The sequence below is a fragment of the Phaenicophaeus curvirostris genome, chromosome 1 (assembly GCF_032191515.1).
Source record: "Phaenicophaeus curvirostris isolate KB17595 chromosome 1, BPBGC_Pcur_1.0, whole genome shotgun sequence".
Taxonomy (NCBI): Eukaryota; Metazoa; Chordata; class Aves; order Cuculiformes; family Cuculidae; genus Phaenicophaeus; species Phaenicophaeus curvirostris.
Genome location: NC_091392.1, coordinates 203,585,619 through 203,606,222, shown reverse-complemented (window position 1 = coordinate 203,606,222; position 20,604 = coordinate 203,585,619). Strand labels below are relative to the sequence as shown.

The following is a 20,604-nucleotide window of genomic DNA, read 5'->3' as shown; positions in this document are numbered from 1 at the left end:
GCGTGAGGGTCAGAACAACCCCACAATAGTTTCACTCTGTGTCTCCAGTTGTGCTTTAGCTATTAACAGTTTTGTTTGGGTGATTCAAGTACTTCGTTGTTGGAACAGAGGTTTCTTTGGGTTTTTTGTTTTTTTTTTTATTTATAACTTGAGTCCTGGGGTGGGAGACAGTTATAAATTCACCTGCTGTTTCTGTAATTGTAAGTGTGCTTGTATATATGTTAGTATTTTTTTTTACTTCTAATTTATTTCCCTAGGCCAACGTCTTAACTGGGACATACCTCAGCATTTTATAAATGACTAATTAAATACTGTCACCTGGAGTTAAATATGGCTGTTGATCTCCTAATTTCCCCTAATTTTTCTTCAAACTGCTATTGGACATTTAGAATCTTGTGAATATGATTTTTTACAGTTTCATATCAATGACATAAAGAAAATTTTGGGGGTTGAGTATGGAGTGATCAGTATTCTGAGTCCCATGAATAATGGTCTTTGAAATCATAGAATCATAGATTGGTTTATGTTGGAAGGGACCTTAAAGGCCAACCGTTCCAACCCTCCTGCCATGGGCAGGGACACCTCCCACCAGGCCAGGCTGCCCAAAGCCCAGTTCAACCTGGACTTCAACACTTCCAGGCATGGGGTATCCACAGCTTCCCTGGGCAACCAGTGCCAATGTCTCACCGCCGTCATAGGGAAGAGTATTTTCCTAATGTCTAATCTGCATCTTTCCCCCTCTAATTTGAAACTATTGTCCTTCAGCCTATCGCTCTATGCCGTTGTAAAAAGTCCCTTCCCAGCTTTCCTGTAGGCCCTCTTCAGGTACTGGAAGGCTTCTCTAAGGTCTCCACAGAGCCTTTTCATCTCTAGGCTGAACAACTCCAACTCTCTCAGCCTGTGCTCATAGCAGCCCTCTGGCCATCTTTGTCACCCTCTCTGGGCCTGTTCCAACACTTCCATGTCCTTCTTACGTTGGAGGTTCCAGAACCGGACGCAGTACTTCTGGTGGGGTCATTGATGGTTGAGTCACCATTCATGGAGGTATTTATAAGACGAGTAGATAAGTTAGGGATATGGTTTAGTAGTGGACAGATACAGTTGGACTTGATGATCTCTAAGGTCTTTTCCAATTAAGCTATTCTGTGATTCTGTGAATGCATTACTTTGGGCAAGGGTTTTTAATTCACTCCCCTATTTTGACATTTGATCTTCTATACCCCATGAAGAAAAGGAAACAGCGGGAAAGAGAGGAGTTATCTCCTCAAGTTACCTTTTTTTGGTTTCATTGTTTGTTAGAGAAATTATGTGATCTTATTAGGCTCTCCAGGATGTGACAAACAGACTTTTTGCTCTGCTGTATGCAAAAGGTAGGAGAACTGAGAAGTGAAAGAAACAACAAGGTGGAGTGGAGAAAGTAGTGAGGAGAAACTGGGAGAAAGATCTGCTGTTTAAAATTTCAGATTTTTTTCAGGGCTAAAGATGATGGAGATGTCTTTTCTGTCATATGCAGTTCAGTTGGGACTGTCTCATGTTGGCACATCAAAGCCCAGAGTCTCCAACCTACCTTATTATATCATATCATATATATCATATCTTTTCATATCGTGTCGTATTTGGTCACTTCCTGTTTCTGCTGTCGTTCTCTGTAGTATTCTAAAAAGTGCCTTGTGAAAACTTTTCCCATGCCTGAGAAGTTCCTCATATCTAAAACTCCAAAACTATTCTTAAAGAGTTTTATTTGCCAGCATTTTCAGTATCACATATTGTCACCCAAAATATGTGTGTTTTCCTTCAAGTATCTCCATAAACTTCCTTATCCATAATGTCTAAAAGCAGTTTGACCATGACAAAGCTGTTGATGTGCCTGCCTGCTTTCTTCTTCATTTTTCACTTGTTTCAGCTCTTGTAAAGCAATTCTGTAGTTGTAGAGTGCACCCATATTGTCATAGAATTGTAGAATGATTTGGGTTGGAAGGGACCTTAAAGGTGATCAAGCTCCAAACCGCCTGCCATGGGCAGGGACACCTCCCACTAGACCAGGCTGCCTAAGGCCTCATCCAGCCTAGGGCTGCATGTCAACAGTATGAAAATAATGAAAAAAAGAAATTGAGGAAGCATAATCAAAGAAAGCGTTGCTTCTGAGAATGTTCCAGTGCCTTGAACAGTAATTCCCTTCCAACACTATGACTTTAGAAATGGAAATGTAGCTGAAACGGAGAGACAGTTATGAAGCTAAGAATACAGGATGGTAAACTTAACTCTCTCAAAAGGATGTCTGACTTATTAGGTGCTTGCTATGTTTAAATCTGAAACTTACAAAGCAAGAATGGAACAAGACCATCTAGTTTTTACTATTAGCTTTGCCATACAACTGTGTCAAGTAGTCCTAAGCTCATTGTTAGACGAACTGATTCACAATCACAAGGTAAAATTTGAATTGGTAAATTTTATGATTCCAACCTGCTTTCTGCTGCCAGTGTAGGCTAACAATTGATGTGCTTAAATTACATTAGTAGCAGCTGCTCTCAAGTTTGAAGATACTGTAAGTTTGAGCTTTCTTCTAAAGCAGTGAGATAGTGTGAGTTGGGTAGTAAAAAGTAAAAATTACTTAATGAAATTATGCCAAAGCTTTAAAGGTATTCAGTGGTATAGAGAAAGATCCAGGTCCAGTGTCAAAGCACAAAAAAAATGACCCCAGTAACTTGAATTCTAAGGCAAATAAAGATTTTTAACAAACATTTAGCACGTTTTGAATATTTACTACTGAACATATGGGGGAGCTTATGTGGACTTAAGTATGGCCTGACCTACCAGTGAGCTTTTTGTGTTGCTGAGCTGCAGCAACATTAGATCTTGTGGTCAGTTGTAACACAGTACGTTTGCAGCAGTGTTGCACAGCAGAATGTGAAGGGACGTATTCAGTGATGAGGATTTTGTAAAGAGCCTCCATAACTAATTTTATGACTTTGCAGTGCTTAGCTGAGGTTCCAAGTTTTTAATAAATTAGATGTGCATTACTTGCATATTGAACTTTCATATTAGGTAAATCCCAAAACATCCTGTTTTTTCTTTATGTAGCTATGGTGTTAATTGGGTTTTTTGTTTTGCTTAGACTGAGTCTACTAAATTCTAGAATCATAGAATGGTTTGGGTTGGAAGGAACCTTAAAGATCATCCAGTTCCACCCCCAGTGCCTTGGACAGGGACATCTCCCACCAGACCTGGCTGCTCAAGGCCCCATCCAACCTGGCCTAGAACACCTCCAGGGAGGAGGGGCATCCACAATGTCCCTGGGCAGCCTGTGCCAGTGCCTCACCACCCTCATTGTGAAGAATTTCTTTCTAATGTCTGATCTGTGTCTTCCCCCTTCCAATTTAAAGCCATTCCCCCTTGTCCTGTCACTATATGCCCTTGTAAAAAGTCCCTTCCCAGATTTCTTGTACTCCCTCTTTAGGCACTGGAAGACTTGCTCTAAGGTGTCCTTGGAGTCTTCTCTTCTCCCAGCTCAACAACCCCAACTCTCTCAGCCTGTCCTCGTAGCAGAGATTTTCCTTTCCACTGATCATCTTTGTGACCCAAATAGTGAACTATACTTGGATGTTTGGCTCAAAAGTACCTACTGATATTGTGACTCGTGACACATGGAATTGATGGAAAAGTTACTTGACCGATTACCGAGAACCGCAGAATTATGGAATTAATATCTGAATTTAAAAGTAGTCAAACTACTGTATATAACCTAAATGGCTTGATTTCTCCTTCTAATCTCTTGTATTTCTTTTGCACAAGCTTAGGCCTGCATGCACCTTTCTGACAGGATTCTTTTTTTCTCTTCCTGATACACAGCTCATGCTGGATACGTGGAATGAATCCATATTTTCAAATATAAAAAATAGACTTCAGGACAGTGCAATGAAGCTCGTTCATGCTGAAAGACTAGGAGAAGCTTTTGACTCTCAGCTTGTTATTGGAGTTCGAGAGTCATATGGTATGTCCTGCACACACTGATCTATGTTGCCTCGTCACTTTATTAAATTAATTTTCATCATACAAAATGTACAGTCGTGGTGGTAGGGACGGAATTATAATCTTGGCATTTTGTATTTATTTGGTGGTGGTGGTGATATGTGGTACCGATTAAGTTTTGTTTAAAAGTTTTAACTTTTATGTTATTTAGCTGTATCTCAGTTTACTGCAAAATTAATGCTTTCAAAGAGCAAACTATTTTTTGACCTTTTAGGGTTGCAGATATAACTTTAAGTCTGCTCCTTTCTGTACTGTTTCAGACAGCTTGAAGAAGAAATTTTAACAGGCTGCATCTGAGGCTCATAGTCTTGTTCTTTGCAAGATCTTTGTATTTGAAACAATTGTGACGTTTTGCCATTGTCTGCTGATTCTTCAAAGCTCTGCAGCCTGTTGAATTAAACTTGTGGAATACTCTCTCAGATGGCTTTATAGATGCCCAATTCTAATTTTTTAAAACCTTTAAGGGCTTTATTTATTTATTTATGTCTCTTTAACAGTCAAGAGGAAGGTGGAAACCTTTTTCCAAACACTGCAAAGCACTGCAGTAAGTTTGTTGTCTCCATTCTTGTAAATTTCTAAAATGAAGACATTGAGATTCTAAGAATGGTATCTACTAAAAGCTGTTTGCTCAGTCAGGTGGAGAATTTTTCGCTTTATTAGGTGTTATGCTGAGCTTTTTTGTTGTTGCTTTTCCCATTTTGCAGTTGTGTATGTATTTCTGGTTACCATATTTGAATTTCTGAAATGCTGGAGATAAGCATGCAGTTCTTTCCAGTTCCCTATAGTTTATGTAAATGTGTTTGGAGCAAGCACTGGACAATTTTCATTACCTTTAGGGATTGGGTTGCTTTTATAGGATGCTTAAAATTTTTCAATGCATTGATTTAATAGAAGACTCGCTTTAATGAGAGAGGTTTGCTTATTATTTGCCTTATAAGTTTCCAAGACATGAGAGTAAATTTGGACTTTGTCTTTGCAGTTAACCTTTGTTCTAATCCTGAAGATAAACTTCAGATATATCGGGATAACTTCGAAAAGGCATATTTGGATTCAACAGAGAGATTTTATAGGACGCAGGCTCCTTCTTATTTACAACAAAATGGTGTACAGAATTATATGAAATATGTAAGTAAAAACTCTGTTGCAACTTTGTTCCGAAAGTGTTACTACTTAAAATGATTGCTGTTCTCCTTTTGCACAGGCAGATGCTAAACTAAAAGAAGAGGAGAAAAGAGCACTACGATACTTAGAAACAAGGCGTGAATGTAACTCTGTAGAAGCAGTAAGTGTAATTTGTAGAAAAGATTGATCTATTTTATATTTATATGGTATTATTACATCCCAGTTTTGATTTTTGTGTTAACAGTATTATTTGATAGCAGTAGATTGATATGAAATTGCTGATTTTATGTTTTTTCATCAGCCAGTATAAATCCATATTACTTTCCAAGCTGGCAATCTACCATTTCTACAGATGTTTTAATAGTAAATGTAGCTCAAAGGTTTAGATTGAAGCACAGGTTTTTATTCAAGTTGATTTTTACTCTTTCATTTTGAGTCAGGTATGATTTTTTTTCTATGTCATGCTTAACAGTGGTTGAGAACAATGTTTGAAAATAAGCTGGCCAATCCAGTAGGTAAAGGGCTTCTCAGTGCTCATTTAGAGGATCTGAGTTATCGTCCATTGCAATCAAAAGGAGCAAGAGAAATTACATTAAAACTGTTCTAGATTTCCCTTTAGGCTGAAATATGGCCAATTCATATAAAAGGTGTTTTTAATTTTTCACTCCTACAGCAATATTTTACACAGTTCAGATTCCAGGGTAAGATTTAACTGCAATTAGTAGTTCATAATTTTCCATGTTACAATTAGTTGATGAAACAGGTTATTTTCAATACATACCCTTTAAATCTGAAATTTCTGCAGTGGATCAAAATGTATTTTATGTCTTCTGCCAGTCAGTCAGTTTGAACAGCTTGTTAATTTTAACATGTATAAAGAGGCTGACAAAGGAGAGATGTACATGTACAAGCAGTTTCTGTCCAAGATCTACCATAGTGTCTGGTCCAAGTAGGGTATGCTGGAATGAGAACTATTCTCAGCTCTTGGATGTATGCTTGGAAACTAGGTCGGGTAGTTGGTATTCCAAAAGTGGTGACTCCTTTGAGAGAAAAGAGGTGACAGAAATATTAAGCTCATTACTGTTTTGGAAGAGAGTTCACCACATTTACTAACCTACACATTTTGAAGAGATTCATTTTTTTTGGTATAGATTTTATTCAAACTACTCATTCTTTTATGAATCAACGAATGAATTATTTTATAGAGCGTGGTTGTTGAGAACAGGCTAGGTTTTGTGTCACAGTGAAATTTAGACAGATCAGACTTTGGTGTTCTCGTGGCTAAATGAGCTAATACTGTGTTTAATATATTTCAGCTAATGGAGTGCTGCGTCAATGCCCTGGTGACTTCTTTTAAAGAGACTATTTTAGCTGAATGCCAAGGCATGATCAAACGAAATGAAACAGAAAGTAAGTGAAGCTTCAGTGCAGGATGAACTCAGCATCAACTGCATAAAAATAGATTTGTTTGTAGATATATCAAATTGCTGGTTTTAATAGATGGTGGCAGTGTTTTGTAGATAAAATACAACTGCATATGCGCAATTTTATCCCACGAAAATGACTGTCATTGGTGGTTATTTTTTAATATTACTTGTGAAATCTGTATGTACAGTACCTGATTTTGAATGACTTGGTAGCTGTCATCTTACTTGAAAGGCAAGAATATTTTGTGCTCCATTTTCTTTATTTTTCCTACAACTTACTTTCCTTGTGTTGACCAACTCTGGTAAATGTTGCATGTGTCTTCAATTCTGTTTGAATAGTTCAGATACAGACACTCACCCTTCATTCCACCCCTTCCACAAGAAAAAAAGTGAAGCATCTTTTTACAAAGCTATTTTTCTGAAAAGCAGAGAGACATTTTTCTTATTCTGATTATTGATGCAGGACCAATAGGAAGATAAACAAAATCTCTGCAAGTTTATAATCTGTTTTTATTGCCTGTATGTTGCTGTGAGGATTGAAAGTTACCTCTGCATGCCTTTTTTAAGTTTTCAAAAGTTTTTTTTAACTCTGCTGCCATAAATTGAGCGGTTAGTGTGATTCAGAAGTCTTGTGCTTCGTTCTGTATAATAAATTAAGCTACAGAAGTCATTAAAATGCCATAAATCAAGTAGGGGAGAAAAAAAAAGCAAGCTGAAATCACAGGTTAATTATTTTTTTGAACTCTCTGTATCCTGCAGCCAGGGAATATTAACAAATGTCTATGTGAAATTTTCATTTCTATGCAAATGTGGAAACTTTTTTATGACTTAGAACAGTGTTGAAAATACCCGCTGCTACAGGTAGCATTTCAGAAAATATTTGACCTCAAAACTATGTCATGCTGATCTTTTCATCTGGCAGCAGTCCAGAGCTAAATCTAGAAAGCCACCAAACTTACAAGTATATGTTACAGCCTTTGGGAGAATACAGGATGCATATTTAAATGCAGAGTTTCAGAAAGGTTCGTCTCTAGCATCCAAAGCATCATTCTATAGAAACTTTTTGAAGTATTCACAGTTTTCTCTTTCCTGGAGGCTGTGTCTGCTCCATGATATTGTTTGGCTGCAAATTATTTCCATTTGGTATATGAAAACTGGATGATCTTTAAGGTCCTTTTCAACCCCTAAACCATTCTATGAGTCTGTCCTCCGCTGTACTTTGCTTATGCATCTTTCTGATATGATTGGCCACAAAGGCCTGTGATGTTGTCTTTATTGAACAGCATTTGACAAAGAAGGCTGTGAGCTGGGCAGTGCTATAAAATACTGTGTTACGTTAAGTATTGAATATTTACATGCTATACAAGGGAAGGAAGGCATAATGTTTTCCAACTAAAAACTATCAAAGATGTCATAGCTTGTGAGAATTTTATAGCAAATAAAAAGCGAATGTAGCTTTTATGAATACAAACTGAAAACAGAACTTGTTTAAGTGCCCCAACAACTATAATATGGATTTCTTTACCTTTTGGTGTCATAATGCGTTCCGAGAGAAATTTCACTGAGATGTTGCTTTTGGATTTGTTACTTTGAAATCTGTCTTTGAAGAATCTTGCTTTTTAGGGTTCATACATTTTAGGGATACACCTCAAGTGTTCCTTTGCCACCATTTACTTGGAGAAACCACTGAATTTTTTAGTTGAATATTTATGCCATAACTAGTTTACAGAAACAACTATAGAACACTTTAATCTTTTTGTTTCCTTAATGTTTTTCTCCCTCTCCTCCTTTTTATAAGTACAGATGAAAAGAGCCAGGAAAAGTTGAGTGAGCTTTTTGGACTCAACCTATGTCAGACAGTGCTGCTATTACTTCCAGTACATTCAAGAAAATCTCTGGGTTTTGTCCCCTTAGTATTGCAGAGGAGAATTTTTGTCCCCTTAGTAGATAAGAGCATTGAGGAACTAAGCAAACCCGTCGGATTTATTCTCTGTCAAAAAAGAATCACAGTCCATTAAGCACAGTCCTTTGCTGTGTTTAGCTCAAATCTCTGAGGTTTCTCTAAAATAATATGGTGGCCTTAACCCAGCTGTTCCTTTGTGAACAGCTTTGTCAAAGTGGTTGCTGGTGTTCTAGTACCTTTATTTCTAGCAGCATTCAATAAAATTAGACAAACTATAAGAGTTTTTAAAGTGTTAGAACTGGTAACTTTCAGAAGAATTAAATAATCTCTTAGGGAAAATAGAAAGGGAAAAATGCTGCTTACCTTAGTCAGTTTTGGTGACTTTAGAATTAAGTATGCATTTAAATTTAAACAAAACATCTTAGAAGGCATTGGAAGATACACAAAGACAGCTCTGTTTGGCTTTAATTTAAAAAATAAAATCTTGAATTAATACAATTTCCTGCATAAACTCCTGTAAGCTTCCAACTGAAACATGTATTTTTGCCAGAGGTTTTAAGTCTGCTGTACTGAGAACCTAGACTCAGTCCAAACTGCCGTTGACTTAGGGGCTTAGACATTCAAGCTTGTGCTAAAAATGCATAAGCAAGTATTACATTGCAATAGAGATCTATTTCCCTTATGGAAGCAGAATTAGAACAGTCATCCAAACATTTTTCCTTTCAAAAGATTAATTGGATTATCTGTTCTTTAGGTGTTCATTGTTCCACTTGAAAGATTCCTAGCAGATCATAGAATAGTTTGATTGGAAAAGACCTTTGTGATCTTTGAATCCAACTGAACCTGTCCACTACTAAACCATATCCCTGAGCACCTCACCTATCCATATTTTAAATACCTCCAGGGATGGTGACTCAACCACCCCCATGGACAGCTTCTGCCAGTGCTTGGGAACCTTTTCAGTGAAGAAATTTTTCCTAGTATGCAGTCTCTGAACCTCCCCTGGTACAACTTGAGGCCATTTCCTCTTATCCTATCACCTGTCACTTGGGAGAAGAGACCAACACCCACCTTGCTACAACCTCCTTTCAGGTAGTTGTAGACAATGATAAGGTGTCCCCTCAGCCTCCTTTTCTCCAGGCTAAATAAGCCTAGTTGCCCTCAACCACCTCTCATAACCCTTGTTCTCCATCCGGCCCCTTCACCAGCTTTGTTGCCCTTCCTTGGACACGCTCCAGCACCTCAATGTCATTATTGTAGTGAGAGGCTCAAAACTGAACGCAGCATTCAAGGTACAGCCTCACCAGTGGTGAGTACAGGGGCACAGTCACTTCCCTGGTCCTGCTGGCCGTGCTGTTTCTGATAGAGCCCAAGATGCCATTGGCCAGTGTGGCAACCCGGGCACCCTGCTGGCTGATTCATATTCAGTCGGCTGTCAACCAGCACCCCCTTCTCTGCCAGGCAGCTTTCCAGCCGCTCTTCCCCAAGCCTGTAGCACTTGGCCTTGTTGAGCCTCCTACCACTGGTGTCAGTGCATCGATCCAGCCTGTTCAAATATGCAGTATATTTTATTTTTATAGAGGTCTCTAATTGGTGGCATTATCGGTGTTTTTGTCTTTCAGAGTTGCATTTAATGTTTTCACTGATGGATAAAGTTCCAAATGGCATAGAGCCCATGCTAAAAGACTTGGAAGAACATATTGTTAGTGCTGGACTTGCAGATATGGTAGCAGCTGCTGAAACTATTACTACTGTAAGTGTATTGATTTTTAATAAAATAACAATGAAAAAACAACTTTGCAGAAGTTAAATACCCTCTTAATTGTGGGACATACGTGTGAATGGAAATAATTTTTTAAGATTTTATGTTATTTGGAAGTTATGTGTCTTGTGTGTGCGTGTATGCGCACACACACCTTTGTATATGGGAAGTACTATCCTGAAAGTCGTGCTGAAGCTTCCATACTATAGGAAGCTCTTCAGTACAGTTTTTGTTAATTTTATTTTTACCTCTCTAATTTTAGGATTCTGAAAAATACGTGGAACAACTGCTCACACTATTTAATCGATTTAGTAAGTTGGTTAAAGAAGCATTTCAAGATGATCCAAGATTTCTTACTGCAAGAGATAAAGTATGTATTTCTGCTGATCATTTGTTTTCAGTTTAAGAATTGTTGTAATTCATATTATGATGTCTCTGAAATCCTTATGCCATTTCACTGTAAAATCTAGAAGCTGCTCTTAGTCTTGCAAACATGCAGATTGAAATGTTGATGAAGTCTACTACCAACTGATTAGCTTTTAATTTGTGTTGTAGCTACGCATAAAGTTGCATCCGTGTTTAGATTTTAATGCTGTAGAGCACATCAGAAGATGATCTTTGTGTTGAGTACCTTAATGTCTGAGTCAGAAATGTATTTATGTTTAGAATTTACTGCATATTTGAGCATAGTCTCATGATCTCAGATATGCAACTTGCTCTGTGCAATCCCTTTCTACATTGTCACTTAAAGGGAAGAAGTATGTTAATGGAAAGAGGAAATGCAAACATCTCAATGGGAAATTTGGTCGTAGGATTTGAACTCTCCTGTCAAACATCAAATCCACAAACTTTGGACTACTTTAAAAAATTGTATTAATTACATGTTACAGTAATCATAGAATGGTTTGGGTTGTAAGGTACCTTAAAGGTCATTCAGTTCCAGCCCCCCTGCCTTGGGAGGGACACCTCCCACCAGACCAGGCTCCTCTAGGCCTCATCCAACGTGGCCTTGAACACCTTCAGGGAGGGGGAAGTCACTGCTTCCCTGAGCAACCTGTGCCAGTGTCTCACCACCCTCATTGTGAAGAATTTCTCCCTAATGTCTGGAATAAATCTTCATCCTTCTAATTTATAGCCATTTCCCCTTGTCCTGTCAAAAAGGACTCTTGTAAAAAGTCCCTTCCCAGCTTTCCTGTAGCCCTCTTTAGGCACTGGAAAGCTGCTCTGAGGTCTCCTTGGAGCCTTCTCTTCTCCAGACTGAACAACCCCAACTCTCTCAGCCTGTGCTCATAGCAGAGGTGCTCCAGCCCTCTGATCATCTTTGTGGCCCTCCTCTGGACCTGTTCTAATAGTTCCATATCCTTCTTATGTTGAGGCTTCCAGAACTGAATACAGTACTCCAGGTAGGGTGTCGCAAGAGTGGAGTAATCTAAAAAGAGAAATAAAACATTTGTGATTCATATGTTAAAGAGAGAAATTTCTTGAAGCTCTAATAATCTGTAATTATTTTTCAGGCGTACAAAGCAGTTGTGAATGATGCTACGATATTTAAACTTGAATTGCCATTGAAGCAAAAGGGGTAAGCCGGATAAAGTTTATGTGCGTCAAGGATTTTAAATTGTTAAAGATTACGCTTCTCTTTTAAAATAGCTCTTTACACTCTGTATGGAAGTGCTTTGTGTCCTTTGCATTACAGAATTTCAGATTGCTTATACAACTCTGATAAGGCAATTCACATAGCAGTGGATCAGTGAATAGCAGCCTGTGTAAACTCAGAGTTATTTGTAGGAATTGAGGATCTATTCTTTTATAGTAGAGTCATGAGTCAATTTGTTAGCTGAATTTAGTAATACCTTGCTGAGTTATTAATTCCAAAAACCTGAGCTGTCTATCTCTGCTGCAACTTTAGCAAGAGCCCGGGGGAAAACTGAGGCAGTAATCTTCGTGGGAATAACTCTGTCTGGTTAAGGTGTAACCATCCACAAGCTGTTTCCTACCTTCTGTTGTGCCTGCTGTATGTGTGACCTGTCTGGTATTACATTTTTCTTTCAGTACAGGATTAACTAGGTGAGTTTTTAAACAACCCCCAGTAGACGAAACTCATGCTTACTCTGCTAACTCAGCCAAGAGAAAGTAGCAATCAGTTAATTGATAGTTAGCATTTAAGATACAATGTGCCACGTATGTATCGTTTAAGATAGATATGTTCCCCTGCCAGGAATGTGTGTATGTTTAGGGGTGTAGAATTTACTACAGGAATAAAGCTTATGTAGCTGGGCTGCCAGCTTCCCTTTCTTCTTCTTGGGGGTGGATGGGCATAAATATCTCTTGAGCATTCTGGTTCTTATTCTGTGTTTGCATTTGGACTAATGGTAAGCCTGAACAGGAATTAGCCTTGCTTACTTTATGTTATTGGAGGAATATCTTCACAAAAGACTGCATCCTTGCTTTGTATACCTCATATAGATGCAGGCAAGGTAGAGGAATCTTTTAGGGCTCTGCTAATGTTTTCATTTCCCCAGGAGTATACAAATCAATACCATTTTCAAAGTGCATTTCTCTCCTAAAGGTAAACCTACCTAGTAATTTTTTTAGAAACCACTATGAATGGTCACCAGTCCAATCCCCCTGCAACAAGCAGGGATGTCTTCAGCTCAGTCAGGTTGCTCAGAGCCCCACACAACCCTACCGTGAATATTTCCAGGGATGGGGCCATCTACCACCTCTCTGGACAACCTGTTCCAGTGTTTCACCACCTTCACTGTTAAAAATGTCTTTCTTATATCTGGTCTGACTCTACCTTCTTTTAGTTTAAAACCACTACCCTTTGTCCTATTGCAGCAGGCCCTACTACAATATCTGTCCCAATCATTCTTGTAGGCCCCATTTCACTACTTAAAGTACTGAAAGACTGCAGTAAGGTCTTCCCAGAGTCTTCTCTTCTTCAGGATTAACAATCCAAATTCTCTCAGCTTGTCTTCATAGGAGAGATGTTCCAACCCTCTGATCATTTTTGGGGCCCTGCTTTGGACCTGCTCCTGTCTTTTAAGAACCAAAAGACTTTTACTCCAAATGATTTAGGAGGGCAGAAGGCACCTGCAGGCTTCTTCATGAATTTAAAAGGACAAGTTATCTGAAGTGGTTTAGCACTGCTTACACTCATTGATGAGATGGTGAGAGAATGAGCAAGAACACTGGATTCCTGAGCAAGCCTACAGATTCTTAGATGCTGTCTTACTCGCTACCATTGTTTTGGGCCCTTTAGACGAGGAATCAAGATAGTGCCATCTGACTCTACAAATGGGGATTGGTCCTGGGCACTATTTTATTTTTGTGGTCACGTACCTTTTGAAGAACAACAGTCTGGCTAATGTAGCATCTTCTTGTTCAACTTTAATCTGCTTTTAATCTCCAAGATGTTTGATGATGCTTATACCTGCTATAAAATAATTGTATCTTGTTATTACATGATACGTGTGTTGGGTTTTACAGTCTATGAAATGCAGGCTGTTCTTGAAACTTTCATTAGATCATATTGACAAGATGAGCGAAATGTTTCATTGCAGCATTTGTTAATTTTCTACCAGAATGCTTATTGCCATGCAATATTTAGTTGTTTCAAATTGCAGCTTCAACGTAATCCTTCATTGTTAGAATTCTAAAGTTGAAAGTACTTGAAATAATCTAACCGTAGAATGTGTCTGAAAACATTTGGTTTGTTCTTTCAAGAAAAGGGAATTACCCCTTATTTTTCATTAATTAAACAAGGATCCTTGCCAAGTGGATCAGGAAAGACCAGTCTGTCTCGTTAACAGTGTGACTACTCCAGAACAGCAGGATTCTGTATGGTTTGAAGATCTGTTATTCTTCTTTTCTTTAGTGTTGGATTGAAAACACAGCCTGAATCCAAATGCCCTGAGCTTCTTGCTAATTACTGTGACATGTTGCTAAGAAAAACACCACTAAGCAAAAAATTAACCTCTGAAGAAATTGAAGCAAAGCTGAAAGAAGTGGTAAGTTTCTGCTTTCTACTACTTGATTATTCTGAAGAATGTATTTATTTACTTATGTGGGTTGAGGCCTTTATTTTCAAAAAGATATGCAAGGTGTAATAACAGGGAAAAGATTATGTCATCAAGTGTGTGTGTTTAAATCTTGTAAAGCACACGAAGTTTCATGTTTCTGTTAATTCACAAAATTAGGATGCTAAATTAATGCCTCTCTGAGATTGTAATGTGTTATAGTAACTAATCATAGAATGGTTTAGGTGTAAGGAATCTTAAAGATCATCCAATTCCAAACCCCCTGCCATGGGCAGGGACACCTCCCACCAGACCAGGCTGCTGAAGGCATTGTCTGACAATGCAAATAAATATTTTAAAATCTACTCTTTTGACAGCTTTTAGTTCTTAAATATGTACAGAATAAAGATGTTTTCATGCGCTATCACAAAGCTCACTTAACAAGACGCTTGATACTGGATATATCAGCTGATAGTGAAATCGAGGAGAATATGGTGGAATGGCTGAGAGTAAGTAGCCCAACATTTATCTTTCTTTGTGTTTCTTGCTTATGGTATTAATTCTCACTCTTCAACTTAGACATCCTTCTTGCTTAGGTGAGTTCTATCTTAAATTGCAGACCACTCAGGGCATCTTATACTTATGGTTAATTGCTTTATTTTGTGCATGGTAAACAGTTTAGCTCTTTCTCTTAGAAAAGTTGATCATAAGAGTGATAATGATAGATTTTTAAATATTTCCCGTATGATTATCTGAAGGCTTTATATATTCCATGAGCCAATGAACAAAATGAAGTGTACTTGTTGTTTAGGTATGTAAACAATTTGAGATGTGTTCCAATAGTGACATTTTATGTAGATTAGAATATTATTTGCATTCCTTCAGCTCTCAGAAGTCACTGATTCCTTACTGCTTGTATGTGTTCTTCAGCACTTGGATTTCTTTAAAAGAATAATCATATGCCTTTAAGGGGTAACTACTTAAAATTCCTGCAGAAAGACTTTATGTTGCATTGCAGGTTAACCACTGTTGTGAGGTGATGATATCTCTGTATTTCAATGTCTTCTTTTGTTTATTAGTTTGAAAATAAAGCTTTTTTTGTTTGTAGTTGCCTCTGTCATAGTTTAGTATTGTGTTTATTTATACAGGAAGTAGGAATGCCAGCAGACTATGTAAACAAGCTGGCTAGAATGTTCCAGGATATCAAAGTGTCTGAAGACTTGAACCAGGCCTTCAAAGAGATGCACAAAAATAATAAACTTGCTTTACCAGGTATGGTTTTCAAATTATTTGCTGTTTTTCATTTCTCTTAGGGAAAAATCATTCTGGTGAATCTTGAGTTAAATAATCAGCTACAGGTTGAATATAGTCTTTGAGGCATTGTTTCCTCTAAACTGGAAGTGTCTGTAGACTCTTCCACTAACAATTGACCATGGAGCTCTATCATTCCGTAAGTTATTGTCGGTTTTCGTTATGAGCAACCTTGAACATATAGACTCCCTACTCTTGTAGTTAAATTCCAAGCAGGGGCTTGGATCAGTAGAATGCGTGAACTACCCCTGTCTTTAATACCCTCATCATTCTTCATGAGTGCTTCATGCTGTGCTCCTCCTTTATCTGCCAGCAGGAGAGCTGGGTGCACGCTGTGAAGAGTTTAAATCACATTTCCAAGATTGAATTTCACTGATGAGAGAGGCTGAGGAACATCCAGTTCTGGACCTGCTACCGCTGAAACCCCTTGAGTAGTGCTTAGGAGCATCAGTTATAAAGCTGCATCAGGGATTAAGGAGCTCTGCAGAGACAAGCCCAAAAACCAGAGATTTCAATCAGCATTGCTGGCAGAAAGCCAGTGGTGCATAGAGTACCTTAATGTTTAAGTAGGTAGACATCCTTCTACTTTCTGAAAGTTCAATCCTCCATAATTGTATTTAGAGTAGGAGAAAAAAAATGTATTTTGTTTATCTGTTGTACCTGGAGATTCATATCCCATAACATCTTCCAGCTGACTCTGTGAATATTAAAATTTTAAATGCTGGTGCCTGGTCCCGAAGTTCTGAAAAAGTGTTTGTCTCGCTGCCCACGGAACTAGAAGATCTCATCCCAGAAGTTGAAGAATTTTATAAAAAGAATCACAGTGGTAGAAAACTGCACTGGCATCACCTCATGTCCAATGGAATTGTAAGTGTGTAGTTTTCAGTGTACCAATTGTAATGACTGCACTGTCTGTGGATTTATTTTAGTAAGTTTGTGATCCAGAAAGGCTTCTAAGTAAAACCATCCATTTGTTCACAGATAACATTTAAGAATGAGGTTGGCCAGTATGACTTGGAGGTAACAACATTTCAGCTAGCTGTGCTGTTTGCGTGGAACCAAAGACCGAGAGAGAAGATCAGCTTTGAGAATCTTAAACTGGCAACTGAACTCCCTGATGCAGAACTTAGGAGGACTTTATGGGTATTTCCCTTTCACTTGAAACAGATTTATCCTTGATTTTTGTGCTCTGAAATACTGGATTAGCATTTTTAAAGCGCTGTCAGACAACACTGAAACTGAAATGTGGACGCCTTTCTTGCTAATTATAGTTGTAATGCTGGCTCCTTGCACGACTGCTGAGCACATACAGCCTTTACATTAACATTTTCTCTCTAGGCAATATTATCACTTAAGCTTTTGGAAACAGCAAGACCTTTTTTTGATGGTATGCTGCCTAAAGTACAAAGTTATGATTGTGGTTTGTGGAGTGGGACTGGTCTAATTCTAGGAAATCAGTGGTACCTGATAAATACATGTTGCTTAAAAATAACTCCAGTGTTTGCTCTATCAGACTTTTAATTATTTAGCTCAAGAATAAAGAGAAAAATGGCATAAATCAGACTTAACACTACTTCTGTAGCCGTGAGTTTGTGCATTTTACTACTTTATATGATTTTACTTATGCTAACCCATTTCAGAAGGATATTTGGTAAACTGTGTCCCCTCTCTGGTTTTACTAGTATTTTTTTGTTGCCCTTTAGCAGCTCCAAACGTGGCTACATGGTTCCCTCACTACAGTCTGCACAGCAGTGAACTACGTTCTTAAAAAGTAATTGTTTCCGTTTAGAAAGTCTGGTGTTTTATTTTCATTCTTTCCCTCCCCTTTTCTCTGTAGTCTCTTGTAGCGTTTCCAAAGCTGAAACGTCAGGTTTTATTGTATGAACCTCAAGTCAATTCACCCAAAGACTTTACAGAAGGAACCCTCTTCTCGGTGAACCAGGAGTTCAGTTTAATGTAAGATGATGTTTGAAAAGTAAAATAACGATGTACTATTTTATGATTAAAGGAATTCACTTTAAGTTAACCTTCATCCTTCAAAGTTTTCAACTAGACACATGCTTTGCTGCCCTTTCCTTGCTTAGTTTTGGCGATAGTCACGCTTCAGGTAGGAGGTTGGACTAAATGCTTTCCAGCCACCCCGTCAGACAAATGTTTCTATGATTCTGATTTATGTGAAATTAAATTTCTTAAACACTTAGGGATGAGGTGCAGAATTGGGGGCTCTATTGTCTTCCTGTTACTGACGAGCCCATGAAATTTCATACAGGAAGAACAGCACATAAGCAGAGCACTAGTGTTGTATTGATTATTGCACACACATAGAGTTTCAAAAGCAGAGTGATAACTTAAAGGAAGTGAAACTGCTTAATTATATAGCATGCTGTCAAAAGCCAAGATATCTGGTGTGGCTTTCATCAGAGGAGTGTCCTTATTTCAGTGAGAACTGCAGTGCTATTTTATTGGTGCTTTGAAATCCTTTGAGCATAAGATAGTCTAAAGAAAGGATATCTAAATGGTATCAACCACATTCAGCATGTTTTACTTTGGGTTTTGCCTCTCTCTATTATGAATGACTACGATTAGAACTGGCTATTTGCTAGTAAGCTCAGATTCTGGGCCTCGTTCTCAGCTGCACATCTGGATCTGTGGGGACAGAGAGGTGATGAATCTGCTTTCTTGGGGCTTAGTTTCTTGCCTGGAGCCATGATGTTTGTTCCAGTCATCAGGATGATGGGAAGTGATGGGAGGGCATGACAGAAGAGAGGCTGTACAGAAAGTTCATGGGTAACCACTGAAGAATGCCATCAGCTTTTTGCCGTGTTTGTTTCAATAGCTGTTAGTCGCCTTTTTTTTGTGCTAGACAGACAGTTCTGATGAAAAATGAACTTGTCCTGTTTCCTGAGCTTCATTATAAAAACTTCCTTTAAAGAACTCTAGGTTTATGTAATTAAACAAGTAGATCTCTGCAATTTTTTTTCTTTAAAATAGTACTGGTAGCTTTTCAAGGTTGGACAATGACAGTTTCAGCTGATAGATTTTTTTTTTTTTTTGTAATGCTAGTATATTCAGGTTTTATTGTGCAGAGACATTGGCATTGAGTTTTGATTTGTCAGCCAGCTATCTTGCTGCTATGCTAATAGCCGATAAATATCTGATTTGTGGTGGTACTCCTTGCTGCTGTAATTTGAGTTTGATAGGAATTCCTTAATTGAAAATGCAATTTGTGCTTATTTTCATACAACGCAACTTTTTCAGAAAAAATGCTAAAGTTCAAAAAAGAGGGAAGATAAATTTGATTGGTCGATTGCAACTTACGACAGAGAGAATGCGAGAAGAGGAAAATGAAGGAATAGTCCAGCTAAGAATATTGCGAACCCAGGCAAGTAAACTGCCAGAGGAATAAAAAATTACCCTATTTATTCTGTTGTATCATGATTGCTGCATGCTATCCTCACTTGGATGTTGATATATTTATGTTTTAGGTATATTACTGATATACTGATATAGTATTGATATATTTTTGTTGATACATTTTAGACATCAGGAAAAAATTCTTCACCAAAAGGGTTCTCATGCACTGGCACAGGCTGACCAGAGAGGTGGTTGAATCAACATCCCTGGATGTTTTTAAAAGATGGGTAGATGAGGTGCTCAGGGATGTGATTTAGTAGTGGACAGGTATGGTTGCACTCAATAATTTCAAAGGTCATTTCCAACCAAATGATTCTATAATTCTGTGGTATAAAATGAATGTTTTTGAATCTTGTTGGAACTTAAATTTTGTTGTTTGTCTTAGGTGCTTTGTGAATACCAGATTGCATGTGTGTATTTGTGCAGTTGTTATTAGCCTCCTGTTCCAATGAACCAGGTTATCGTTTTAAAAGATGAAGAAGAAATAAAGCAAGTGGTGGAGGCCTATCTGTGTAGTGGTGGGAGGCAGCAGATGGTAAAGTTGACTAACTTGAGCCACCCAGATGAACAAATTTTATTGTTGATATTGAAATCTCTCTTGACTACTCTGATTGAAGAGAGCAGATTAATCTTGGAGATGGGATCATACTTCAGTAATATCAGTATGAGTTTTTGAGAGGCCTTCTCTTTAGAGGGAAAGTTTAGGTGTACAAACTGCAGCCTTCTGCTTATGATTTGTTGTCCTTCGGTCAAGTGCTCATGTCAAATCATTTGAGCTGACAGTTCTGAAAAAAAGGAATTCCTGGAGTGGGGAGCCATCGGAGATCATTACCTGCAATGGAATCTCAAAAATCCCATCTTGCCCCCAAACTGCAGGTCTCTTCTATCGGTCAGATTAGATTCCAGGCTGTGCACACTATGAATTGTACGACCTGCCTAAACATCTTGGCCATACCTCCAGCAGAAGGATTAATGACTGGTTGTATTTAGGAATTGAGAACTTCTTGCGAGTTCCAACTTGACATTAAGCTTGCATTTCATGAGGTATTCACAACATGTATCACAAGTCACCCTCGAAATGGCAACTTCTGCTCAGAGAGTGAATGAGCATTAGGTTTTAGTGAGTAATTCACACTCTAGATGCAAAATTTAACTGCAAATTCTCCTTTGACTGGAATTGTCTTATCTCTTGCATCTTAGAATCATAGAATGGTTTGGGTTGGAAGGGACCTTAGAGATCATCCAGTTCCAACCCCCCTGCCATGGGCAGAGATACCTCCTACCAGACCAGGCTGCTCAAGGCCCCATCCAGCCTGGCCTTGAACACTTGCAGGGGGGAGTAGTCCACAACTTCCCTGGGCAACCTGTGCCAGTGTCTCACCACCCTTAGTGTGAAGAATTTCTTCCTTCTGTCTAGTCTTAAATCCTCCCCTTCCAATTTAAAGCCATCTTGTCAGTGCTTCATTCTTTTCCTTTATCAACACCTTTGTAAAAGCAATTCAGGATCTAGTTAGGCTAAGAAATGCAGCACGTATCTGATTTTTGAGGAAAAATATAGATTTCTTTGCTGTCCTGCCTTACCAGGAGCCCCCTGTTAATGCTGTGTTCACTTTG

General features: G+C 38.3%; 1 protein-coding gene across 1 annotated transcript in view; it reads left to right on the top strand.

Moving 5' to 3' along the window:
* CUL5 (cullin 5) overlaps positions 1–20,604 on the top strand; it is a 38,112-nt gene that overhangs the window by 13,813 nt on the left and 3,695 nt on the right. The window contains exons 5-18 of the mRNA XM_069883498.1: positions 3,850–3,991; positions 5,009–5,154; positions 5,231–5,311; positions 6,468–6,561; positions 10,104–10,234; positions 10,506–10,613; positions 11,758–11,822; positions 14,124–14,256; positions 14,643–14,774; positions 15,414–15,537; positions 16,268–16,443; positions 16,558–16,719; positions 17,414–17,532; positions 18,835–18,958. Coding sequence (XP_069739599.1) covers positions 3,850–3,991; positions 5,009–5,154; positions 5,231–5,311; positions 6,468–6,561; positions 10,104–10,234; positions 10,506–10,613; positions 11,758–11,822; positions 14,124–14,256; positions 14,643–14,774; positions 15,414–15,537; positions 16,268–16,443; positions 16,558–16,719; positions 17,414–17,532; positions 18,835–18,958 — 1,737 coding nt within the window. The remainder of the gene's footprint in view (positions 1–3,849; positions 3,992–5,008; positions 5,155–5,230; positions 5,312–6,467; positions 6,562–10,103; positions 10,235–10,505; positions 10,614–11,757; positions 11,823–14,123; positions 14,257–14,642; positions 14,775–15,413; positions 15,538–16,267; positions 16,444–16,557; positions 16,720–17,413; positions 17,533–18,834; positions 18,959–20,604) is intronic.